Source organism: Setaria viridis, chromosome 3, assembly GCF_005286985.2.
Source record: "Setaria viridis chromosome 3, Setaria_viridis_v4.0, whole genome shotgun sequence".
NCBI classification, from domain to species: Eukaryota; Viridiplantae; Streptophyta; class Magnoliopsida; order Poales; family Poaceae; genus Setaria; species Setaria viridis.
The window spans coordinates 22615095-22641325 of NC_048265.2; the positions used below are offsets into that span (position 1 = coordinate 22615095).

General features: G+C 42.7%; 2 protein-coding genes, 3 non-coding genes and 1 pseudogene across 8 annotated transcripts; all 6 read left to right on the forward strand.

The window, feature by feature from the left end:
* The first annotated feature begins 4250 nt into the window (after nucleotides 1–4250).
* Nucleotides 4251–5774, forward strand: LOC140222110 (uncharacterized). The gene is made up of 2 exons (XM_072292310.1): nucleotides 4251–4722; nucleotides 4812–5774. Exons 1-2 carry the CDS (start codon nucleotides 4590–4592, stop codon nucleotides 5651–5653), a joined length of 975 nt encoding a protein of 324 aa, XP_072148411.1. The 5' UTR covers nucleotides 4251–4589; the 3' UTR covers nucleotides 5654–5774.
* A 1473-nt stretch (nucleotides 5775–7247) lies between these two features.
* On the forward strand, nucleotides 7248–8663 carry LOC140222194 (serine/threonine-protein phosphatase 7 long form homolog; annotated as a pseudogene).
* Nucleotides 8664–11644: 2981 nt separating this feature from the next.
* LOC117847780 (cysteine-tryptophan domain-containing zinc finger protein 5) lies at nucleotides 11645–22607 on the forward strand. Of its 4 annotated transcripts, XM_072292803.1 has the most exons (14): nucleotides 11645–12018; nucleotides 14221–14293; nucleotides 14385–14518; nucleotides 14596–14916; nucleotides 15006–16168; nucleotides 16262–16614; nucleotides 16692–18091; nucleotides 18159–18319; nucleotides 18799–18959; nucleotides 19592–19746; nucleotides 20631–20854; nucleotides 20972–21226; nucleotides 21491–21603; nucleotides 22199–22607. In XM_072292803.1, exons 1-11 carry the CDS (start codon nucleotides 11887–11889, stop codon nucleotides 20820–20822), a joined length of 4245 nt encoding a protein of 1414 aa, XP_072148904.1. In that variant the 5' UTR covers nucleotides 11645–11886; the 3' UTR covers nucleotides 20823–20854; nucleotides 20972–21226; nucleotides 21491–21603; nucleotides 22199–22607. The 4 variants fall into 4 exon arrangements, with proteins under 4 accessions (XP_072148904.1, XP_072148903.1, XP_034584958.1 ...); XM_072292802.1 differs by having other exon boundaries at nucleotides 20631–21226; XM_034729067.2 differs by having other exon boundaries at nucleotides 20631–21226; nucleotides 21491–21593.
* A 1770-nt stretch (nucleotides 22608–24377) lies between these two features.
* On the forward strand, nucleotides 24378–24482 carry LOC117851112 (small nucleolar RNA R41). Its single transcript, XR_004639474.1, has one exon. It is a non-coding gene; the product is annotated as a small nucleolar RNA R41 (small nucleolar RNA).
* A 97-nt stretch (nucleotides 24483–24579) lies between these two features.
* LOC117851074 (small nucleolar RNA Z155) lies at nucleotides 24580–24658 on the forward strand. Its single transcript, XR_004639441.1, has one exon. It is a non-coding gene; the product is annotated as a small nucleolar RNA Z155 (small nucleolar RNA).
* Nucleotides 24659–24803: 145 nt separating this feature from the next.
* Nucleotides 24804–24913, forward strand: LOC117851085 (small nucleolar RNA snoR100). The gene has a single exon (XR_004639450.1). It is a non-coding gene; the product is annotated as a small nucleolar RNA snoR100 (small nucleolar RNA).
* The last annotated feature ends 1318 nt before the right edge of the window (nucleotides 24914–26231 follow it).

The window sequence follows — 26231 nt, forward strand, 5'->3', positions numbered from 1 at the left end:
GTTGACGACGTCGGGGGCCGGAACGGCGGATCCGACGGGAAAGAGGGGATTTTTCGGGAGCTCAACGGTCGGAAAATTTTTGGAAAAACGAGTGATTTAAATTGGTAATTTTTACAGGCGTTACAGAATCTACCCCTCTCATTTCAGGGAGCGACTCCTTTGGGCCCTCTCTATGTGATGAATTGAAAGTGCATGGCCGTGCCTCGACTAAAGGTTAGTCGATCAGAAAAGTTCTACACTGAGCGATAAAAGGCTAAGAATAAGGGTAGCACTTGACTCGCCTTATACTTGGCTAGGTGTCGCGTGGCAGAAGGATATAATATTGGTGAGTGTTACAGGTTATGTAAGATATGATCTTCGTGAACCTTACGTCTTGCTAGAGGCCAATGCTAACTATTGATCGGAAATGGTCTCTGAGTCATGTCCGTTGGTTGCATGAACCTACAGGGTCACACACTTAAAGGATTGAAACACATGGATACTTGCATAATTAACTCTTGTGCAAGTGGGAAACTGTTGAAGATGCTCAAGAGGGCCTATCCCGTTTGGATGTGCTGGCCCGTTAAGCAAGTTTATAGATGCAAATCACCGGCAACAAATTTGATTAACCTAGGGGCTAATAAATCTGCCGCACGTCCTGCTGCCAGCCAGGGCTCCTGCCGCACGTCCTGCTGCCGCAGGACTCCTGCCGCGTGCAAGTGCTGCTGCTGGCCAGGCTCCTGCTGCACGCAAGTTGTGCCGCACGCCAGGTACCTGCCGCCGCGGCCGCAGCTGCAGTCTTCCCTTCTGAATCAAAGCTTGATCGCGGGATCTCCAAGAACGTACCATGGAATGCTAGCACGTTCTGGTTCGTCGTTCCATCCCGTACGTATGGACTGCCGTAGATGTGTCGCTCGGTTGCGCACTTCATCAGATCGTACCACTACTTCCTCGACGTCAATCGGATCGACTACTCGCGCTTCATCAAGACTTCCGCTGCGACGCGTGATGAGCGAAGGTATAATCTATGATCATCTACTCACAAGTGATCCTATTTTACACGGTTATATTTTTTTGTGCTAGCGAGTAGCATACCGTATTGCCCAACAGTATTGCTGTTGCTTGTAATTCTTCTGCAATTTATAACTTGCATATATAGTTCCTCAAACATACTCTTAGCAGAAGATGCAGGAGCTAGACGTTTTCTCTTTATTCATCTTCTTCGGAAGACTACCATATGCTAGACCTTAATTTGTTCTCGAACATGCTTTTATTGGTGACTCACATGCCCTGATCTATGATTTTTCCCAATAAAAACCTACAGAGCCTGCAGTAGCAAGTTTCCAATCATGATATCACACATTTGTGCTAGATAACTTCTCATCAGGAATAAGTGCTTCCTTTTGGCTGAAGAATAAGTGACTTGATGTTTTCCTTTTCTAATGCGGGGTGGGACTGGGAGTGAGGTTGATTTAATGATGATTCTAGCATTTTTCATAATATTGTAGGAGGATGAAGTATGTATACCATTTTGCGAAGAGTATTTTGCATATTGAGTTAACAAAAATCTTTTTTCTGGAAATTTGTATAGCCATGGTCGTTTTAATTTTAACTTCTCCCTTGTATTTTTAAAGTTTTTCAGTGCCATACCAGAAATTTCAGTTTGATGTTAACAGATATGCTAATGATTTTGCGGTGCTTGTTGCAGGTAAATGGCCAAGTCTAGCTCCTTTCTTTTTTTCTGGCCCATTTGAAAATATAAGGTCTCCACAAAATTTGAATGTGAATCATTTTGTCACGCAACTTTAGATTCAATAATAGTACATTTATTTTGAGGAACAAGGTGATCCATCATCTTCTCACTCCTTAATTCTTTTATATGGCTTGAGTAATGGAATTAATCCATCACCATCTCATTCTTGACAAGCACACGATAGTACAACACATGAGGGATAGACTCATAAAAAAAATTATAGGATGATTTCTTGATATACCACAACATCTATAACGAGGTGATTCCTCAAAATAAGGACCCTCTAAGTCTTATTCATCTACTTTTCAAAAGCAGTTGCAATTATTGTAATCTACAAGGTATAGAACAAAACGGTCGCAATCCACGTATATAGAACACAAATATGCAGGTTATGTTGTTGTATCGTCTACTCATGCTCCAACGATAGCTTTTCAAATATAATTTAGTGGATAAGGAAAGATAGGTAGTGTAACGTTCCAATCCATGAGCGAGTTGGGCCAGACCGATAGCTAATAATTTGGAGTACTATGGATGTGGTACGGTAATTCTACAATTTTAGTCCCAAATTGAAAATAAAGAGTGGGATGGGCTAATTTAAATAGCCATATTTAGGAGGTATTGCAATTTTTGGTTAACTCTTTTAAAATGTAAGCACGTTACAGAGTAGGTGTGATCCACTCAACTTGTAGAGTGAGAATGAGCCGTTTTCCTAAACTTGTTACGTATAGATGCCCAGGTGGTTTTTGCACCACGAATTGGCCATAGACAAATTACATATATTTTTTTAATTTTGATCACTTCATTTTTAACATGTTGCATTCCGTATTATAGTAGCTTAGAAAGCATAAACAACATAGCAAAATGGGCGTGCATGCAACGAGCAAGTGAAAAACTAGTAGGAGGCTACTTTTAGTTTTGCACGACGGACCCAGAAATTGGCTAGGAGAGGGGCTGTTCCAAGCTTAACACAAGATGAAGTGTTTTGCACCTTTCATATTTGTACTACTCCGGATCCTTTTTATTTGATGTTTAGGATAAATGATAAAAACTAGTTGCAGGTTGAAACATGAACTATAATGAACCGGAGGTAGAAGTATATTTTCTTTTCAGTCTATGTTGATTTTTTTTACCTTCGACTAGGGTTGGCAAGCCGGACGTGCACTTTACTAGTAGCATAAATGATAAAAACGAATTGCAGGTTGAAACATGTGTTAGATACGTCAAATATAATGAACTGGAGGTAGAAGTTGCAGCTTGTTGAGCGGGTGCGGCTGCAGCTGTGCAGCACATCCGTTCGGCTCCACGCACAAATAACCTGACTTTTTTTTTATTTTGGCCCTTTTTGTGAAAAAATTTCACAAATAGGCTCCTGGCGAAACCAATTCCGAAAATGGACCCTTAGCTTGGCGCCAGGATGACTGGCGCCAAGGTATAACGTCTTGGCGCCAGGCATCCTGGCGCCAAGGTCCCCCCACCGCGCCTCCGACGTGGCGCCGGCTCCCTGACGTGGCGCCGAGGCTTGGCGCCAAGATCTATGGCACCAAGCCTTGGCGCCAGGGAGGCTGGCGCCAAGCCTTTTACCATAACGACCCGTCCTTCCTTTTGCGCAGTTTGATTTCGCATCTCCCTTTCTCAACAACCCGCGCCGGCTCCCTAGTCCGCCGCCGCCGTAGGCGCCCTCGCCGCCCGGCGCCCGCCCGCCCCCGCCCGGCTCGCCCCGCCGCGACCCGCCCGGCTGACGCCCCGCCGCGCGCCGCCCCGCCGCGCGGCCGCCCGGCGCCAGGAGGCAGCCCGCCGCGCGCCGCCTTGGCCGCCCTGCTCGGCGCCCCGCCGCGCGGCCGCCCGGCGCCAGGAGGCAGCCCGCCGAGCGCCGCCCCGGGCCGCCCCGCCGCGCGTCGCCCCGGGCCGCCCGGCCCGAGCCGCGCCGCGCCGACCCGCCGGCGCCCCCCGGCCGGGCCCCAGCGCCCGCCGTGGCCTGAGGCAGGCCGCCCCCCGCCTTGTGCCCGCTCCCGGCCGGGCAGGCCGCCTCCCGTCCTGAGCCTGCTCCCACCACGATCGAAGGTAATTAGTTGTAGTATAATTTAGATGGATAGGTTTAGATAAAATAGTTATATTGATAAATTAGAATAGTTAGGTAAAATTTAGATAGATAGGTAGAATTGTTAGATAAAATAGGTAGATAGATAAATTGACAGATAGATAGAATTGTTAGATATGAAAACTAATATAATTTGATAGCATAATAAACTAGTTATTACGATATTTAGTTAAGTAGTTGTATAGTTAAGTATATATGTACATATTAGGTGACATAGTTAGTTAGTATATGTGACATAGTTAGTTAGTTGTATTTAGTAGTTAGGAGTCAATTGATACTATCTGATTTCATACTAGACTTTGGCATTTTGATTTATTATGGACTAAATGAATTGTGCGTCGTTATATTGATATACTAGATGGAGAATGTAGTGAGCATATATCACGGAGGCACCGTGGAAAGGGATGAATATGGATGTGTTAATTTTGTTGCCATGCAGTGCGAGGTTGTCATATTTGATGAGAAACCCTCATTTAGTGAGTTGCTTGCAAGGGCTCGAGAGGAGTTACATTGTAATGAAGATGATGAAATCACAGTCGAGGGCATACTTCACCTAGGTTCCCCTCTCAACATTCAAAGGAAGATGGTCCCAATTCGGTGTGTAGGCCAGTGGGAAAAATATGTGAGGACGGTTATGAATGGTCATTCCCCAAGTGTTGAAGTGGTTGTTCATCGGGTGGGAGTTGATCCAAATCCTCGTCGGTTTTCCCGAGCAATGGGTTAACGGGCACACTTCGATCCTCCCGTCCCAGAACCGTTATGGACGTGGATGTTGCACCTACTATTCCCGATGCTGAATCTGCCCCTAATGAAGTAGTTGGACATGGTTGTCGGATTGTTGATGATGTGGCGGACTCTCCTAATGAGTTCCTTTTCACTCAGAATGATCCGAGTAAGTGTCTTACCAGTTTCTATTGTTGAGAGATAATCCATTCGTTACATCAATTTATTCTTTACTCATATTTGTACTTCATGGCGCAGGAGATATTCCAGAAAATGTGGATGTGCCTCTAGTTGATGCGCAAGTGCAATGTGGAGATGGATTGCGTGGCTCTAATAGTGTTGAAATTTTGAATGATGAAGATGCATACGAGATGGGAGTGGATCTTGATTCTGATGATGATCGTCCTGTTGGAGAGATGACAGAGAGTGATATTGAGATATTCCGGCGTATCTTCCGTGGACGTCGTGATCCGATAGTTCACGAGTTTAGCGACCTGACTCTTTCCGATCAGGCGTTTGCAGAAGGACGTGATGATGAGCTCCTAAAAGCTCCTAAAGCTGGTCCTAGTATGGTTATTGAGGAGGGAAGGGTATTTAAGGACCTTCCCGCATTGAAGCGATGGTTGCAAGCTTTTGCGGTGATACGGAAGAGACCGTACAAAGTGTTGCATTCATATGCGGAGCGCCGTTACACAGTTGTGTGTGACAAGGAACGGTGCCCATGGAGGGTTTGTGCAAGGAAGCAAAATATCACCGGGAAGTGGAAGATCACAAAAGTTGTTGGTCCACACAATTGTGCTGACCATGAGCTTACAGTGAGACATTCGCAGCTAACATCTACCCTCATTGCGAAGCGGTTGATGGGAATATTGAAGGAACAACCCAACATGAAAGTGAGAACAATTATCAGAACTGTTGAGGAGATTTATGGAGGTTATGTGATAACTTATGGTAAAGCTTGGAGAGCTAAGCAACGAGCATGGAGGATGATTTATGGGGATTGGGAGTCTGGGTACGAGCAGCTGCTAGTGCTTTTTAATGCAATTAAAGCGGTGAATCCAGGCATGCATTATGAGTACATCCCAAAGCCAAATGCTTAGAAGGATGGGAGGCAGATATTCGGGCGTGCGTTCTGGTGCTTCCCTCAGTCTGTGGAAGCCTTTAGGCACTGTCGTCCTGTTTTCTCTATTGATGGTACGTTTTTTATTGGCAAATACAGGGGCACACTTCTTATAGCCATATCTTGTGACGCGAACAATATGTTGGTTCCTTTGGCATTTGCATTGGTTGAGAGGGAGAACAATGACAGTTGGGGATGGTTCGTAAGACTAGTCCGGATACATGTGGTTGGTCCTGGCAGGGAGGTTGGCGTAATATCCGATAGGCATCAGGGCATACTTCATGCTGTGCAAGAGCAGATAGAGGGATATGCACCTTTGCATCATCGTTGGTGCACTCGGCACCATGCGGAGAACCTTCTTCGGAAGGATGGTGTGAAGGATAATTTTGATCTGTTCCAAGTTGCTGCTTGTCAGCTTGAGGACTATTACTTCCAGCGCAAATTGGAGCAGGTAAGGACCGCAACAAATGCAGAAGGTAGACAATGGCTCGCTGGTTTGATGACAGATTTGGATAAGTGGACTAGATCTCATGACGCCGGTGGTTGGAGGTACGAGTTTCAGTGCAGTAACATGGCCGAGTCATTCAATAAGTTGTTATTGGGGATACGTGGTATGCCTGTGAACGCAATCGTTGAATTCACCTTCTACAGGCTTGTAGCGTGGTTCAATGAAAGACACGCAAAAGCAGAAGCATTGCAGATTGCTGGGGAGAGATTGGCTGAAAAACCAAAGAGACATCTCATCATTGCAAATGAAAGGGCTTCCACACATGAGGTGCAATGTTTTGATCTTGGCTCAGGGACTTACAGGTCGAGCATAGGGGCGGTACAACGTCCGACGGCGAGATCCGAGAGTCGAGGATACATGTGGTAGTCCTCTGAGATTTCAAATGCACTTGTGGTAGGCCAAGGCAGTACCACTTCGTATGTTCTCATTTGGTAGCAGCAGCTAGGCATCACAATTTTGATATCGAGAGCATGATACCTCATGAGTTCAGCGTAGACACCCTTGTGCGGACATGGAGCCCCCGCTTCGTGCCTTTCCGGGATCCTAGAGAGTGGCCTCCAGATGATGGGCCAAAATATGTTGCGGATCCAGCTTACCGTTGGAACAAACGTGGAACAAGGAAGCGGACGAGGCATAACATGACTATGGATCAGGTATCCGGAAGAACGAGGCGTGGTAGAGCAACACCATTTCTTGCTGATCCAGAATAGAACGAGTGCGGCAAGTGCGGTAGATTGGGCCATAATTCACGCACTTGCCGTTGGCAGATTAGTGAGGTGCGACTAGTAGCTCTTTTCGTTACTTCATATTTATTTTATTCATGGAGGTTATGTTTCTACATCTGTAATTACATGATTCATTGTTTAATAATCTTATTTGTTTTTGTCTTTTTGTAGGATGGCGCACTTCCACCTTCTAGACCAGGCATACGACCAGACCCACCGAGGTCGTCTCATAGCGGAAGGGCAGGTAATAATCTATAATTCATGATTTAAGCATTGCAAGCGTCCACGTCTTGTTTTCTAAGAAATGTCTGACTCGGTTTGTTTGCATGCAGGTCCTTCCGCTCCTTCGTTCTAGAGCCCATGATGGGTTTTTGGCGCTGCAATACGACGACCGCTACACTCCTTTGCTAGAGATGGCGGGCCTAAATGTCATCTCGTATCAGGTTCGTCGTGGGATGCCCAAGTTCAACTCAGCGGCTATAACTGCGTTGGTTGACAGGTACTACTTTATTTCTATTTCCTCCGTTCATATTCAATTTATTATGTCCTTACTTATGTTAACAAGTAATATTACTGCAAAATGTAGGTGGCGGCCCGAGACTCACAGCTTTCACTTGCCGTTCGGAGAGATGACAGTGACCCTACAGGACTGTCAGAAGATGCTGGGTCTGTCGATTCGTGGGTGGGCAGTGACTGGACCGTGCGTCTCAGAGGGTTGGAGAGCACGAGTGGCAGCCTTCCTTGGGTGAGAGGTTGACGAGCAGGGGACTCGCACATCTGGAGTCCTAATCTCCTGGCTGCGGGAACACTTCGGCCAGTGCCCCCAGGACGCGGATGCGGAGACAGTTGGGCACTACTGCAGGGCGTGGATCCTGCACCTGTTTGCCTACGTTCTTTTCCCAGAAGCTACAGGTGACACTGCGTCTTGGATGTGGATCCACTGCCTCACTAACTGGCACTAGGCACGTCTTTACAGTTGGGGATCAGCTGTGCTGTGTTTTCTATACCGACAGCTGTGCGAGGCGTGCCGTCGGACTGCGGGCTCCGCGTCAGTTGGTGGGTGTGTCTATCTATTGCAGTTATGGATGTGGGCCCGTCTTTGTGTTGGTCGTCCCAAGATTATGCCGCGTCGACCGTGGTTCCCAGGTGAGATGCCGAGACGGCAGCCGACATGGGCATATATTTGGGATTAGGTTAAGGTTAGCCATACGAGGTTGGACCGCGCGTACCTGGATTACATCAACGAGATAGACGCGCTCACGGCTCATAGTGTAAGTGAATTTTTTTTAACATGCTTTGTAATCTTTTAGTATAACAACTAACATCTTGTTTTGTCATGTTGCAGGTAAATTGACAGCCTTACCAAGGAGAGGACGCACTTCCTTTTACCCTTAGCTTCGTGTGTGGGTTGGACGAAGATCTTTACAGGATGAAGTGCCCTCTTATATGCTTCTATGCTGTTGAGTACCACCTGCCGGATCGAGTAGCACGGCAGTTTGGGATGAGGCAGATTTGGCCACCACCGGCGACCTCCACTAGTGTGGAGTTACATAAGTAAGTCTTTTTGTATTTGAATTATTTCAATACCAGTAACTAAATATTGCCTAGCAGTAACATGTAACGTGACGTGCAACGTGGATCGTAAGAAGAAACGGAAGGTCTCTGAGTGGGCCGCGTTCCACCAGGCGTACATTGACGATTGGGAGGACTTCGATGAAAACGTGGACAAGAACGACGAGCCACACACAAACAGTGAGTACAGGCAATATCAGACTTGGTACCAAGGTGCGACGCGTCACAGGCTGAGGGCAGCGTGGACGGAAGATGACTACGCCGATATCCACTCATCCGACGATGAAGACACGGTGTACGATCACAGTACTCGTGCTGGAAGGCAGGTGGAGGCAGGACCAATCCTGGATAGGATGGTAAGACAATTGCTTCACTTTTCTATGTTCTATGTTAAGTTACTTAGAGACTTAGTTAGTTAGATAAGGACTTAGTGATCATCTGACTTAATCATTTAGTCATTTAGTGACTTAGTGTGTAAGTAAGTTAATGACTAAATCCTTTATTGCTTTAGTGACTTAGTCATTTGTTGCAGGGCCGTACCCTCCAAAGCTCGGTTAGAGATATAGAGCATTTCCGTCCTAGAGTTACGTACCCCGAGACGCGGAGCTTCCTAGAGGTAAGTCTCAAATTATTCTTTCTAATACTTTATTAATACGTTACATTCTTCTTTCGTGTAACTAGTTTTTACTACTGCAACGACTGTCAAATCGGCTTCGCCGTGCCACTGCTTGTTGTGGTTGCAGGACTGCCACGACGCGAGACGTGCACGTTCCATCTCTACGCGAAGGAGGCGTCGGTACGTCTAGCCAAGGCCCCTCAGGTTCGAAATCAATTGCATCCGAGGAAGAGGACGACGATGACGACGATGAGCAGAGGGCCGAGGAGCTTGGCCCGTCTCAGCTCCAGGAGGCTCCCTTGACTCAGCCTACACAGGTTGTAGGCACTAGACTACGTCGTCCACGTTCTCCTTACACTCCAGGCACCGACGCCCTTGGTCACAAGGGTAAGGGTAAGACTAGGAGGCAGTGACGGTTCTTATTGCGAACTTTGTATTATATGGACTATTTGTATATATGGACTTTCATTCTGAACTATTGTGGATTCTATTATGAATGTGTCATATGCTTGTGTCATATGCTGTATGTTTGTATTTATGTTCACTATTCATCTCGTAATTTTGTATGGATTCATCAAAAAGTAGGGGAAATTCTGCCGAAATTTTGCTAACAAGTATCATTTTTATTTTCTGCGGATATTTCACTAGACTACGACTTCGAAATGCATTACATCGCAAAATGAACATAGGTCGTCTACAAATTGCGTGTCCATACTTAAAGTGCATTATTACATGACAACATAATAAAAGTCTCACAGTAGAAAATATTGTTCATAAATAAACCATAGAACTAGAACCTAAATATGGCTACTGAGTGCAACGAGGCCACTTTCCCTTCCTTAAGGCATCGGGATTCTCCTCAAACGCTGCTTTCGCTCGGCGTGCCCGCTCAAGCTTCTTCTCTCTCTCCTCCCTGTTCGCAGCAACCCGCCTCCTTTCCTACTCTTCCTTGTGCTCCTTTTCCGCAGCCTCCTCTATGAGCCTCTTCTCGTACACCTCCTTCCTCTCTGCATCCCAGCGCATCATATACTCCAAAAACTCCTTGTCTTCAGGATTGATCTCAGTGTCGATCCACTGCTCAAAATCACATAGCGGTGGAGGGGTCTACAACAAATGCAATTGTTATAAAACAAAAAAATTATGGACAATAATTATAAGACAACAACAATTCCTTACCAACATGTTAATGCGACGCTGACAAAGTGTAGGTTCAAACGCAAAGTTGGAACACATCCAATACCTCTGCCTATACGTGGCATGTTCTTCGGACTTGGCTACCTTGCAAGGATCGCCGCAAAAGCACATCGGCACTGGAACACCACTAGGCAAAGGCAATGGATCGAACGCATTTCCGATCTTCTTTGCGCCATAACTACAATTTAGTTTATTTCGTTCTATGTATCAAACGCACTTAACAATAAACCTACAATTAAGGTTTTTTCATTTGATCCACAACAATGAGCATATAACATAACTACGTGCGCTGAGATTACCTTAGTTTCTTAGCTTTTCCACGCCTCGGCATCCTACATTTGCATGAAACCCTAAGTTCAAAAATGCAACAAATATATAGCGAATCGATGTGAAAAAAAGGTACGAGGGAGAGAGGATACCTTGCTCTTCAGGATCCACGGATCAAATGAAAGTTTCCTAAGCTACAATGTCGATTCGTAGTCTAGGGCGAAGTAGGGAGAGTAAAAACCCGAGAGGGTGGAGACGAATGAGGAGGAACTCTCGGGCAGGAAGAAGGGGGCGGTATATGTAGGGAGGCTTGGCGCCAGGGAGGCTGGCGCCGAGCCTTGGCGCCATAGATCTTGGCGCCAAGCCTCGGCGCCACGTTGGAGGCGCGGTGAGGGGACCTTGGCGCCAGGATGCGTTATACCTTGGCGCCAAGCTAAGGGTCCATTTTCGGAATTGGTTTCACCAGGGGTCTATTTGTGAAATTTTTTCGCGAAAAGGACCAAAATAAAAAAAAAAGTCGGCACAAATAACAGCAGCTGGAGCCCCCAGCAGCTCAGCTCAGCTCAGAACGCCACAACGTGAACTAGAAGATCAGCCACACCGCCACACGTGTGGCACGCACACGGCGGCCCAAACGCATGCTTACTTTCACCGTCGTACGAATGCCACGGTGACGCACAGTGCGGCGGGCAGCTCGCCCCAAACACGAGTTTTGGTTCGCCGACCTAGCTCGGTCGGTGGTTCCAGGTGCCCAGCAACGATCCTCCCAAATCGCATCCGTGGACAAAAAGGACACGAGAAGGGAAAGAGGAGCGAGCCGGTGACTTGCGCACGTCACCCGGTGTCCCCGTGGGCCTGCGCGCCGCTCTCGCCGTCGCCTCACGTTTCCCCTGGGGACGGGCCACGTTTGTGCCGGCGACCCCCGCACGAGCGACGACACGTCACGGTCGTGCGCCCTACCGGTGCACGCGCACGGGGTCACGAAATTAATTATTTCGTGTCCTATCTCTATTCCCATCTGTACCAGAAAACAGTCTCGTACTGGTATTTGTATCTCTCTTATTTTCCTTTTCCGTCCCCTTCTTTGTTGCTCTCCTCCTGTCTCCCCCGCCGAGGAAGACGCACACCACCACCGAGGGCGACGAGCGACGGGGGCGAGCGCAGAGAGGGGACAAAAACAAAAATAAAAATAAAGGGAGAATTAATAAAAAAATCTAAACAGCAGTAACGGAGAAAAGGGTAACGGGAAATACCCTAGGCCGCGATCTCGGCGGTGCGGCGCGTCGGCGATCGGCGGGGGTCGCCCCGCCGCCGCCGCCGGCGTGAGGTAGATGCTGGGGCGGCGCGGGGGCATGGGGTACGAGGAGGGGGAGCTCGAGCTGGAGGAGGGCGAGGCGGCCCTCGGCGGCGCGGACGGGTACGGCAACGGCGAGCTCGTTGATCCCGACGCGCTCACCTACATCGTAAGAGACGCTCTCTGCTTCCCCCTTTTCTCTCTCTCTCTCTGGTTTGCTTGCGGATTGGATGGATGGCTGATGAGCTGGAGGTATGCGGTTTCCTGCTGGTTTTTGCGACGAGCTGATTATTGGTTTGATTGTCGCAGCGTTGCGGAATTTTGTTTTTTTGTTTTTTTTTGTGTTGCGTTAATTGTGATTACCTTTGTAACATCGTCGCGGAATTTCAGATTAATTTTGCAGTGTAATTTGAGGTGATTACTGATTGGTTTCTCTAATCTAATCTAACATACTTTATCATGGCTGCTGGGTGAATGTGGGGCCAGTTAATTGCTGCCCTTAGCAGGGGAATTGGAATTTGGTTAACATGCTAGCTTTAGCTGGTTCTGGGGGGTTACCAATTTACCATGTAATGTATTTGGAGCTGACATGAGAATGTGCACTAGTTCGTGGTTACTTACACAATCCTTGAATAGTAGTACTACTTTAGAGAATTACAGCGATTTCTGGTACTGCTTTGGTGAACTAGGAAGCTTTCAGTGCTAGATTTAACAGGTTGCTGCAAGTATCCCTGACACAACACCTAGGTTTCTGTTACGTGGAAGAAGTTAGCTGGTGACTAGAGCAGTGGCATGGTTCCCAGGGTTGATTCACGGCCTTACGGGCACATTTCGGTTTCATTTGTTTTCGGATAATTTATTGTTGCGTGACCTTTTGGGTGAAAACTCTGCTGTGTTATCATGGATAGTGTGTCGACAGGATGGAGTGATCAATGTGCTAGTTGATGCTATTGTTAGCAAGGCCGAGACTTACTGCACATAGCTCATGCCTTTTATTACGGATTAAATTTTGTCTCTTGCGATATTAGGTTCCTAGATCATTATCCGCATTACTAATTGGGCAACACAAGCATGCACCTAAGTTTTCATGATGATAGAGCAAAAAGGTTTTCAGTTTCCCTGTGTTTCCTAACATAAATTTAATGACGCCATAGTAGCCTTAGGTACATAATTCTTTAGGACTAATGAGGGGTATTTGACTAAAACTTGAACTAGTTTGCTATATTTTCTTTTTCTGATGGTAAATTGTATGAACTTCTTACTCCACTAGGGGATCAATGAACTGATAGTATTAGTTGTATATACTGTAGTAAGAACCATGTATTCGGTAGGCTGTTGTGCTTTACAATTCGTACGATGACATGAATCAATTTCTGTTGTCTAATCAATGCGGAGAGGCAACACAGGACAGAAATGCTTCTATGTTTTACTCTGATTTTTCAGTCGAATTTATTTTTATTTATAACAGTCTTTCCTTTTTTTTTTACTGATGTAGGAGTTTTTAGCTCATTAAAGATGTGTGTGTGGCTGTTTTTTTTTTTGGGGGGGCGGGGGGGGGGGGGGGGGGTGGACCTCACAAGTGCAAGCAAGTTGGATTTAGCCTAGAATTGAAAGCAACAAGAGACACATAAACCAAAGAGAAACAAAGAAAGAAAAATATTGCAATAGAACAAAATAATGATAGTAACAAGTAGTTAAGGTTTTGGATTTTTAAGTCATTGTTCTGGCACGTGGATTGCTAATTTCCATCTGTCTATCCAATGACTACTATCATCGTGTATAGAGATTAATATTTTGTCATTAGGAATGCACTATTATATGGTATATTTTTTCTTTATTCTAGAATTTGGTTTGTCATTCATGAGTACTGAGACATTGATAATGCTCACTTTATTATGCTGCTTGATGTTCCTGTGTGCACGTGGAGTTTTTGGGGTTAAAAATACCATATACGTAGTAGTTATAGATATTCATATGCAAATTCCAGCTTTTAGTTCTTAGGAGTGAGGGGTAACTCATAAGCTTGTTTGGATTCAAGGGATTTAATCTATTCTTTATAAGATAGTTTTGGGGTTCTTATCTCTATAATTATGTAAGTGGATAATGAGTATTCTGAGGGATGAATTATTCGTGCTAAGTTCATGCTTCACCGCTTCTATTGATGGTTATGTACCCAAAAAGAGAGCATTTAACTTTGTTGCTCCATACCCACATATACTTCAAGAAACTGCTTTCACTTTTCATGCATGCTTTATTTTTTTAATACACTCTCATAAGACGCTCCGTCCTTCTGAAAGATCAACTTTTAAACTTTTACGTATAAAATATGGTCCTTCCGCTAAAAGAATAAAGCATGTTGCATTGTTTACAGGATAAAAAGATTCAAAATTTGTTGGGCCATTTCTGTAAGAAATTTGAAGGCGCAATAACTCCGGAGAATTTGGGTAAGAGGATAAAAAATTTCCACCCTGTTTGCTCTGCAGAAGTTATTGATCTTGTACTGGCTTATGTGAAAAAATCACTCACAATACATAGGTTCGCTATATGGGGGCCATGGTTCATTCTTGCCAGCACACCCACATTCCCCTTTGGCCTTTCCTCAATGTAGGATTCCTGCAGATCCACCAAACCATAGCAGTGCCTCTAGATCACCATATTTGCCAACAGAGGTACACTTCTACAAAGTTTACACATGCTGACTTACTAGGATTACTGCCTAAATGTGACTATTACAATGTGCTTTCAGACTGCGCAAAAGAACCATTTTATTAAGACCGAATTAGACAGCAGCAGGAAAAATGACTACTATCAAATATCCGATGAATGCAATGGTAGTCTCTCACAGCAGATGTTAAATGGAGCAGTCAATGGTTCTGAGCAGAAAGCACTGAAAATACGTATCAAGGTGAATAACAATGGAAGTTTGGCAAGAAATACTGCTGCTATATACAGTGGCTTGGGCCTTGACATTTCCCCGTCATCATCCACGGAAGACAACCTAGATGGGACTGATGGGGCTCCGGTGCCTGAAGTTTTGCCTGATGAATCTCCACATACCATTTTTGAGGTTAAGTTTTGCCCTATTCGTGTTTATTATGGTAAAGCTTTGTACGATTGATTTTTAAGAGTTAACGCATTGTGTTGTTTGATGAACAGATAATGACCTGCCATTTTATTCCTGGAGGACACTTGCTCTCACCCCTCACAGGAAATGTTCTAGAACTGAGACAAAAGCCAAAAGCTATGGTAAAACACGAAGCACCAGAATTTCATGATGATAAAGCAGAATTGCATAGAGATCGGGGCCATACAACCTCTGCTACGCCGGATATCAATGATAAGAGTGCCAAGGAAATCAAGTCTGATGAAAAGAAAGACAGGGTTCCCAATTTCAAGAGTTCAAAATGCAGAGTTAACAAACCATCTGCTGTGAATAAGGGAACTAAGCCTCAGTTACAGTATGTTTCACATGATACTGCTTCAAACTTCTTACCTACAATCATAAAGACACAACATTCAGTCGAGGAGTCTGAAAATTTTACGGGTGAGATTTCATCAGATCAAATGCAGGGATTAAAAAAGGGTCCATTAAAAGGACACATTAGTGACAAGAACAAAGACAGTAAGAAAAAACCTTCACTTGATCATGGATTTTCATGTAAAATCAGTTATGATTCTGAAGAGTACAACAATCAACCTTCTACCAGTTCTAGTCACCTTAAAGACATTCCTAGCAAAACTTCGTTGCTGGAGAGGGACAAAGAAAAAGTAGTGCATATAAAAGAGGAACTATCTCAGTACAAAAGCAAGGAAATCGGAAGCCTCTTTAGTGCAGAATCCATGAATATCATGACAGGAAATGTTCATAGAAATTCTTCAGGACTGATAAAAGGGAAGAAGAAGATTAAGTTCAAGGCACAGAAACAATTGAATGAAGACAGAGACAGAAAATCTTGTGGTGAAGATGAGGCTTATGCTTTAGGCCATAGAATTGATTTGGCTAAATCATATCCAGAAGATAAGAGTGTGAAGATTGAGAAAAAGACCATTTCATCTGGGGAGACTGGCAACCAGGCAGAAGTTGGAAATGGTGGTGACCTCAAGATCTATCCCTTGTTTGATAACAAATCAGATCCTTTGCCATTAGTATGTAGGAATGGGACTACAGAATCATCCACAGCCCTGACTACTCCAGCACCTATTGTAATAAATGAACAATGGGTGTGCTGTGACAAGTGCGAGAATTGGCGCCTTTTACCCTATGGGATGAATCCAGATATACTTCCCAAAAAATGGCGGTGTAGCATGCAGAGTTGGCTGTAAGTTCACCCACCTTGTTATTTCTTGCAAGTGCTGTTATATGTTTTGTTTGGTATAACCATGTTTATTTTGGTATTTGCAACTTATTGTAGGCCTGGAATGAATAGCTGCAAAATAACTGAAGATGAGACCACAAGAGCCCTTCGTGCTCTTTATATGGTTCCTGCACCTGAAAATAACATTAAGGATGGTGGCCATGTTAATGCAACGTCAGGCATAGGCGCAGCTACTGCTTCAACTTTGAAGGGAAATATGCAGTCCATCAGTACATCAGGGAAGTTGAAAGGTTCCCATGATGGAGCCAATGTGGCAAATACTTCTGACTTGGCTGATATGTCAAAGCCCTCAAAGAAGCCACATGCTCCTTCCAGTAGAAAACCTGAGGGTGTTGATTGCTTCCCTAAACTCAAGGAAAAACGGAAGATAGAAGAATTATCAGATAAAGGTGAACCACCTAAAGTATTGTCGAAGTTTACTAATGACTTCATGTTGTATTGATTCTAATGGTTTATGTTTCTGCAGGAGAATTTGTTGAAAAAGATCAGTCACATCAAATGAGGAGCAGTGTAGGGGTTGATCATGATAACCTGAGAGCATCAAAGAAAATGAAGAAAGAATCCAAGCATCAGCCCTTTGAGTATGAGATAAGCAAATGTAGTCCTCCTGCCAATTTGACTCTAAAAAACATGCAGAAGCGTAGACATATTTCACCTTCATCAGGTAAACATTCTCATGGTGAAAATAAAGGTTTTTCAGATGGGGTCATTAAAACGTCCGATACAGAAAATTCTGGTCTTTCAGACTTATCTATTAAGAAGAGAAAATTGAAACAAAGGCAGTCAAGCCAGCATGATCTTGACCTGGGGCATAGTAATACCGACATAAATGCAAAGCAAAATATTACTGAAACTAATGTTGTGAAGAAAAAGCCCAGGCCAGAACTGAAGTTGTCAAAGACAGGTAGGACAGCCGCCCATTCTAAAGGCACAGATGCTGGAACTGATGATGATAGAATATCTGCTCACAATGAGTGTGTAAGTGAACAACGTCAAGAAAATACCCGTTTGCAGTATCCATTGCTCTCTGAAAGCTCCACAAGGTGGAATGTCTGTCATGCACCAACGTCTACGGCTGCCACTTCGAGTTCATCCAAGGTGTCTAACTCCCACAAGTGTAAAGCTGATTTTCAGGAAACAAGGACCTCTCCTGTAGGGTCAGTTTCTTCCTCACCCTTGAGAACTTCTGATATGGATCGACATAGAATCTATTCACAGTCAATTGCAGAAAATGTGCATTCTCAGGAGTCAGGGAAGAAAAGTTCTTCATGCTCCAACAGAAACTATGATCTTGGGTCTGATCCTAATCAAGCTAAGTCTCATGTTTCTGGTTTCCTTAACAGAGGCACAGGCCATCATATTAAGAATGATAAGGACTTGCTGAGAGATAAACAAGACTTGACGAATGCATGCCTCATAAACAAGGGTTCTGGGCTCAGTATTAAAAATGTCCAGTTAAATCCTGAACATAAAGTTAACACAGATGCCCTGCCATTACATGACAACCGTGGTCACAAGCAACCAACAGGCAGACAGAATGAGAAAACACTGCCGCATTTTGATTCAAACCTAAGTGACGAAGCAAACTTGACTTATGGGAATGTTAAGCCTGATAAAGGGAATATACCACATAATGACCTGAAAATAAATTCATCTACAGTCAAAGGAAGCAAGCAGCAGCAATCATTAAACAACGCATCAAATGGTGATGCCTCTTACAAGGCAAAGCAAATAGAGAAGTCTGTTGTTGAAAATTTGGAAACTAGGAAGCAAGTAACTCTGGGTGGCGATGCTTCAGATGTAACAAATGCATCTGTTCTACTGAAAGAAGCTCGAGATTTGAAGCACTTGTCTAAACGCCTGAAGGTTCGGTTGCTCAAAACATTTCTTAAATCACTGTTCGTCTTGTTCAAATGATGGTCTCTTCTTGCAGGCAAAAGGGGATGACTTTGAGAGTACAAGCATGTGCTTTGAGGCGGGTCTGAAATTTCTCCATGTTGCTTCTATATGGGAGGATCCACCTGTTGATAGCTCCAAGCAAGGGGATTCTGTACAAGCTATGAAACTATATTCTCAAACAGGAAACCTTTGTGGGTAAGAAACATCCCTATGGCTTTATGTCTTTATCAGGCAGACAACAGTCGATTTATTAATTCATAAGGATATTTGTGCCTGTTTTACCATGTTTAAAAATATTTTTTATTTATTTTAAGGAAAATTGATTAGATTGGTTGTTGAGGGCCATTTTGTAACCGATGAGGTTTCTAAAGAGATACTTGTTAGGAACTTAGCCTAGCAAAGTTGGTTGAGGGTGTGGCTGTTAGCTGCCATTCCGTCTTAATGTAAAGTTGCCTAGTTCCTCCTAGGCTGGTCTCTGAAAAAAGTAGATACTTGTGGTTCTAGACTTTGGATGTCAGAACTTCCATCATTTGTAAGCCTTTGTTGCTGACGTGTCAGTTTAATTTAATTGTTAGTTATGGTACTTATTTCTTCAACTCTTATGTGTAATATCATTCGGTGCTTATGTGGGATGATTAACTAAGATCTCCCTGTTGGCTTTGTTGTATCAACAGATTCTGCGCTTCAGAATTTGAGCGACTTAAGAAAGCGGCGAATGCTGCATTGGCATATAAATGTGTGGAAGTGGCGTATATGAAGGCTGCATTCTTTAAACATCCAGGTGCAATGAAAGATAGACATGCATTGCAGGCAGCATCTTTGATGGTTCCTCCAGGTTTTTTCTTTGACATACGCTTTAGCAAGTATCTGTATAATCATTTGAATACAGCTGAAACCTCTAGGGTAGTTACAGCCTGTTTGGTTTGAGGAATGGCCTCCTTTGGGTTGGTCCAGCATGGGAATATCCGAATATCCAATTGTTTTTATGGATTAACTTTATTATCTGTTTTATCAGTAATGCGATGGACCCGACCCATTCTCAAACCAAACTGGATTTAGAATAATCATACATTCTTCAAACCAAACCCCGAAAAGTAGGGGATCTGCAATTCTGAGGATCTGATCTGTTTTATATTCTACCATAAGTAATGTCATTTTTCAAGAACTTGTCTTGAGAAGTTATATTTCTTTGCTCATGACTATTTGAGAGCTTAGCATTGTGTAGGAAGTAAAGTAAGTTTCCTAATGATTCTGCCATTTCATCCTTGCACATGATTTGGCGAATCTCGTTCAAATTTGGATCGCATCTCTTGCTCATAAAGTTAGATGCCTAATGTGGCTTTCAGCTGCATGAAACAATGTAAATCTTCATTTGTTTTGGAGTGGCATCAATGCAATTAAGTTTATCATCCATCTTGTTGTTAACATGATTAACATTCTGATTGCTAACTCTCTTTCTTTTTCTAGCTGAGTCTCCATCATCTTCTGCTTCAGATATTGATAACTTAAATAACCAGAGCACAGTTGCTAAGGCTGTTTCTGCAAGGGGTGTATATTCTCCTCAGATTGCTAGCAATCCCATATCTCGGAACAATCATCACTTGATGGGATTGCTTTCTTATGTGAGTTCTTGATGTCATTTTCAGCTCTGTTGCTAGATTTGCCTGTGCTTAAACAAGAAAAATGAAGACTATCCGACAACTTATTCTCTTTCTGTTTTTTTAAATGCATCAACCGTCTCTCATAAGCTTTTGATTTTGTAATTATGGAAATTACATTATGCTGATAAGTGAACAACCATCTAATTACTGAAATATGTCCCACACATTTGGTTAAAATCAGAACATGCGACTTTTCTGTTCCACATCAGACTCATTTGCCTGGACTCTCATATAGATCAATGATTACAATGCCCCTCCTCTTTTTAGAAAATGTACCTGTGCACTTGTTTGCGTCTGTAGTTCTGCATGTCCTGTTTGTCATCAGTGGTGGCACATGATGCCCTTGTTTCCAGTATTTTAGAGATCAGGATAATCAGACCCATGAAATTTGTAACTAGTTTGGGCAGCAAACTCCCTCATGCTTGCTCATATATTTTAACTGAAATGACCTCTTTCTGTATTTTTTTATTGCACTTCTAATATTTCCCCACTAAGATGGTTGCCATCAAATAGTGATTCCAGTATGGTGTTCAGATTTAAAATTGTTCCCTCAGTCACAAGAAAGTGATAATTGAGCACCAACATGTTCTTCAAAATACTGCTCTAGCCACCCCAATTTAAAATCTTCAATCTGTTTGTTGGATATGTATAAATTGGCTTATTTGCTAATTCAGGTGTTCACTAGTTATTTATTCCTCATAAATAATCCACAGCCGCTTGTCCCTTGGCTTTGAGTATATCACAAGCCTGTTATAATTTCATGAAATGGTGCACACAGTAGAGCTAAATGAATCTATTCATGACCTGTGAGTTACTATTTCAGTTCTTGAATTTTTTTTTTACAGGCAGATGACATGAATAGTGCATTTGAGGGAACCAGAAAATCACAAAATTCATTTTCTGCTTATCTTTCTGGTATTGGAAAGAATAAGGTGAACGGTGCTCTTGTGAAGAAAGTACTTGATTTCAGTTTTCGTGATGTCAAGGGATTGCTGCAACTAATTCGTCATTCATTGGAGTCTATCAACCATGAATGAAAGTGTTAAATAGTAGGACGAGCATACTTCCTGTGAGTAAAGATCTATTATGGCAAAGTTGCTTTAGCATTTGTGCTACATTGGTACCTCCTCCAATATGAATGTAGAGATAAAACAAGATTAGAGAGTAAATGTCTGTGAATGTACAGGATTCACGCTTCCTTCTCTTGTGGGGTGATCATTTGGACCAGCGCAAGCTGCCAAAATATTTTTACCAAGTCTACTTTTGTTGCTTGGAAGTATTTCTTGCTGATGATCATTTGACTAGTGAATTGGCAAAGGGGATACCAAGAATTAGTTTGCAGATGTTAATTGCTGCTACATCCAATATTCTCGGTTTTCATGTCCTGTGAGTGACCAAATCCAAGTTTTGAATGTGAATCTAATCTCCATCTGTTGCAATGGTAAGAAATATTTATTTTGTTCTTCGGAATCTTGCTCTTGTACAGTAATAGTAGGCGAAGAAAGACTTGCCAATCTGATCCTCCTGAACTAGTAACCCCTCGAGTGACTTGCTCATTTTGTATTTGTTATTTGTTTTCGTGAAATGAAATGCCACATATTTTATTTTTTTATCGATTATTATATATGGCCCAAATAGCAACAAGTAGAGATCCTTTCATAGATGTACTCTCCTTCAGACAATGATACGTATTCTTTGATTGCAGTTCAAGGGCATAAAGTCTCATTTTTTTATTGGGCGCCAGTATAAGCTTTAGGTCAGAACTCCAGTCCACAAGTCTCCCCACCTTTTACTGGTATTCTGGTGAGGTACTGACAGGCAAGACTCTCCACCGTTTGCTTGTTCCAGCCTTTTATCATTTCTTCTTTGTTTCGTTCTTGAACTCTACATTGCTAAGGTTTGCAAGAGGCTATTTGGTGTTTCTGATCTAGTTATATGAGTGCTTGGTGGTCAAGGATGAGGACAAAGTTTTTTTTTCCCAGATTATCACGAAAGACCATGTGATAGAAAGACAGATTAAATTTAATGTCTTTCTGTCACAATCGATTGATCAATGCATTGGTTAAAATATGTGTTAAGCTGCTTTTACAGGCTAATATAATGTAAATTTGACTAAATTAGTGTCATGAGTCATGACTAACTTAGGCTAAACTTTTCTTTTTTTCTTATTTATTTCTTTTGTCATATCATCATGTATATTTCATTCATATCATAACGTTGCACTATATATTGCTTATTCTGTTGATGATTTGGCCAATGGCCCAGTCACCAACCATATGATTATGCAAAGATAATTGTAGGAACAATGACACGAACCAAAATTATTTGTCTTGTTATCTGCAAGGAAGCCCTTTTATCACTATGATTTTCTTGGTGGTTGATTGTTGACATGAGGCCTCTTTCTTGATTTCAGTTTTGGAGATGCACTGGGAGTGTCTAATTTACAAAGTTACAGAGGTTTGATGAGGATTGTCTAACTTCAATCGTTGGTGTATATAGGCCCTTTTAGCTGTTTCCTTATTTCTCGATACCTGTGTATATTATAGGAGAAAAAGGAAGCAATTTTGTCATAATTTTGGGTTAATGATTGTAATTGTTCTGATTGTCCTATCCGATTGTTTCGGTGCTTTGTAACTATAAATCATTTTTAGTATTTGATTCATTTTTTGTGAGGCTAATCTAACAACAAATGATGATGGCGCAATCTGTTGCCAATCTGAGTGTTGTTTGGGGTCCTGCTTGAGCCCTGCCATTGTAACGGGGAAGTGATGTAAATGCCCGTGTTGCTAATGAAAAGAGAGGTCTCGTTTCCATTCTGCAAAGGCCCTTTATATTCAGAAGATTGCTTTGTGTACACGTTCTCGTTCTACCTACGTGTGGAGTTATACAGCTTGAAGTCTTCTTTCTGTTGTGAATTTTAATTAACTTTCCCTGGTGAGACATGATTGTAATTTATTTCCGGGTGTGGTGCTCCTAAGAGTAGCAGCTCTTATTTTTCACACCTGATTCCATGAGTGTATTTTAAGCTCGTGTACGGAAATTAAGATGGAAGTGCAAAGTTCATCTGTCAACTGTCATCGTCATGATTGAGGGTTTTTTTTCCCCCCTCGAACATTATATTAAGAAGGAAAAAGGTGAGGAAAGAGCCCTTACAGGTTACAGCACACACACACACACACCACCCTCGTAGTTTTACAGGAATGATTGATGTGGTTAACATTTTCCATTGGATTGACTATTTATGATGAACATAAATAAACGGAAATAATACTTCACCTCCGAGATTAATCAAGGTTGACTACCTAATCTGGACCTATAGAAATAGAACTAGGTATTGTAAGCCGAAACTATTTTATGAGTGGGTCTTAGTCACTCTTACCCAAATAAACAAAGTCAAAATGGTGAGATAAGTAAAGAATGCTATTTTATTTTGAATTATAGGCCTATTCGTGCTTGTGATGCCATGCTCAGAAAGTGCCCTTGTGAATTTAGATCCTATTTATAATTTGAGAACTTTATCTAGTTCGTAACAAACTAAAAACCTATTTATAACGGTAATGTTGTAGATAGGGCAACCGATCCCTAAAAAAATCGGACACCCCAACTTGGTGTTCATGTTGCGGTGGGAATTTTTAACGCGTACTTTTGTTGCGACAGGCACGTGATGATGTTATAGCGCGGGAGACACTCCAACCCCAAGGATGGATGTTGCGGTGAGAATTTTCTATGTGTATTTTTGTTGCGATAGGTACACGATGATGTTGCAGAAGGTTTTCAGTTGAGTATTGATATTGCAATAGTTGTGTTGATTTAGGATGTTGCAAAAATTTGTTCTATATATTTCAATATTTGATTTATCATGTTGCACCTTTTAGTCTAATTAACTAATTCATTTTGTTCTATAGATATTTTTGTTAAAAATGATTTTATAATGTTGCAATTGTAGTTTAAAAATATTATGATTATAATTTTTAAATATTTCAAAAGATACGTGTTGATGTTGCAAAAACTTATTTCTGCTTGCTGTCGCTCTCCGAAGATGTTCCATGAAATATTTCTGCGGATGGAATATTCCTAGAATCAGATGACATAGTCATCTTAATACATGTTGCGAGTAGTGATGTCTAGTGTTGCAGGGCGTCCAATGAGAAATTTACTATCGGACGGGCGTCCGGACCGGACGCTAGCAGGTCCGTATTTATAAACAAGTTTTTCGAGAGAAATTTATAAATAATTTGTGTGCTCAACGTGGCCTTCGTCGGAATTCGATTTAGAGAAAAACTGGGCCAGCCGTTGCCTCCAATGGGCTGGACAAAACAAAGTGCCCGCAGAAGCCCAAAAAATCACCGCGTCCACGGAGAAACCCTAGCCCACACCACACCGTCCTCGCTATAAATCTTGGCGAGGTTTGCCTCTCATCTTCCCTCCCTCCCCTCCGCCGCCACTCAGATCTCAGCTCCGCAGTCGTATCTGCAAATCCTCCTTCCAATTCTCAACTTTTGCGGTTCGATGCGTGTTTTTCTCTTCCCACTAGGTTTGCCGATTGTTTCTCGCTTGTCTTTTCGTTCGCGTTCTGGCTTGGATCTTGCTGTTTGGGGGCTGTGATGCGACGTGATAAGGGATTTTCTGAGGGACGGAGCCGCCTGGTTTCCGCCCTGCTGACTGACAGAAATCAATGGATCCTTCTGAGCTTGCCCGGTTCAGTAATTTTCCAAGCCTCTTCGATTGATTCTCTCTTATTTCTTCCCGCTTTCTCCCCGGCTGACCATTTGTGTAGATTGCAAGATTTGGTCCGGTTGATGTGAGGATAAGCCTTCGCAGAAACGCATAGTTGTGTTGACTAGAAAATCAGACTACAATTATCTGATCAGCTACCAAATCTTGCTCAAAAGCTGCTAGTCCTAGCTTTTTTATATTAAAAATTCAAAATTTCTTTGGTTTTTTGAATGATTTTTTAGTTTCATATATATACCTGTAATAAGAACCCGTGCACAATAAGCCGATGCTCTGGACGAAGAGGAGGAAGGAAGCATGGTAGTGTGCACGGAGAGCACCAGCGGGTCTGCATGTCTGCTCGCCGTGACGCCTTCGGGCTTTGATCGTGCGGGCCTGGATTCGACCCACATTTTCGTTTCTCCTGCTTGTTGCTGCTGACTTTTTTAATCGACCTTGAACGACAGAAAAATAATTGCGTCTCAACCGAAAACAGATGATGTTGCAACTATCCCCTAATATAATATGGACTAAGTGTTTAATATTATGAAAACAGTGCGATTGTGTTCTTCTGATAGATTCAGGAAAAGGGCATTGTTTTGAAGATGGAGGGAGTATATCCTAACAGGAAATTATTGTAGTTATTATTCGATGGAGGCAGTATATCCCGATAGGAAATTATTGTAGTTATTATTCTAAGGGATAAGGGATTAAATAAAATAAGTACTTCTGAAGCAGTCTCAGTGGAGGTTTTATCAAGAATTTTATAGCTATTAAATACTGTTATTAGTAATTTTGATGGCCTGGTATGGTCATTACGAGGAGAGAAGAGAGAATTCGCTCATATATAAGATGAATTTTACTACCATGAAACCTAGCATGTGCCCTGAAACTGATCCGGCTAACTGGCCTTTACGTGTCATGGGCTTGACAGATTAAGCAGAATAATTTATTGAGATAATCGCACGCTAATAAATACTGATGTGACCCTGCGACGTGGCCTTCCACCGCCACAAAGTTTGGTATGGACAAAAATATCGTTGTCAGCAACGTAGGGGATGTATTCAAGTGGGGTAGAGAAAAAAAATGTCAATTAAGTACTCATACGACCAAAACTTCTGATATGATGTTTAATTTATGCAAGGAATGCAACCAACCTTTCTGTGTGAGGACTCAATTTTCAATGGGATTGACATTGCTGAAAGTTTATATGACATCCTAACAATCGAACTGTCTACTCAATCTATATACGATGGTAATGGCTTGTTTCGCTAAAATATAGTAATGGCTTATTTTGAATTGAAGGAAGCACGATCAGGATCATTGATGACGTTATTTTGAGTAAAAATGGCATACGAACAATGAGTTATAGGTATGCCATCATCAAATGAGACGAGGACAGATGTCTTGTAGCCATTTTTCATTGCAATGATGGCTTTGTGAAACCTATGTGGCGGCTGTGCGCATTTTTTTTTTATGACGATGGCAGCAAAGCCTTCATATGCGTGCACGTCGTTGCAGCCAAACCATCATCCTCTGGCCACAAACATCCGTGGCAGTTCCTCCAAGTAGCACAAGCAAGAAGGAACACGATGTGGTAGGGCATAATGGCGACGACAAAGTATATTTTTTATCATGAATTTTAGGAAACTTACGAAGGAAGTCTACATCACCTCCTAAACTATAAAATCATTTACTTAACCCCTTGAATTTATAAAAACAGCTCATTTTTC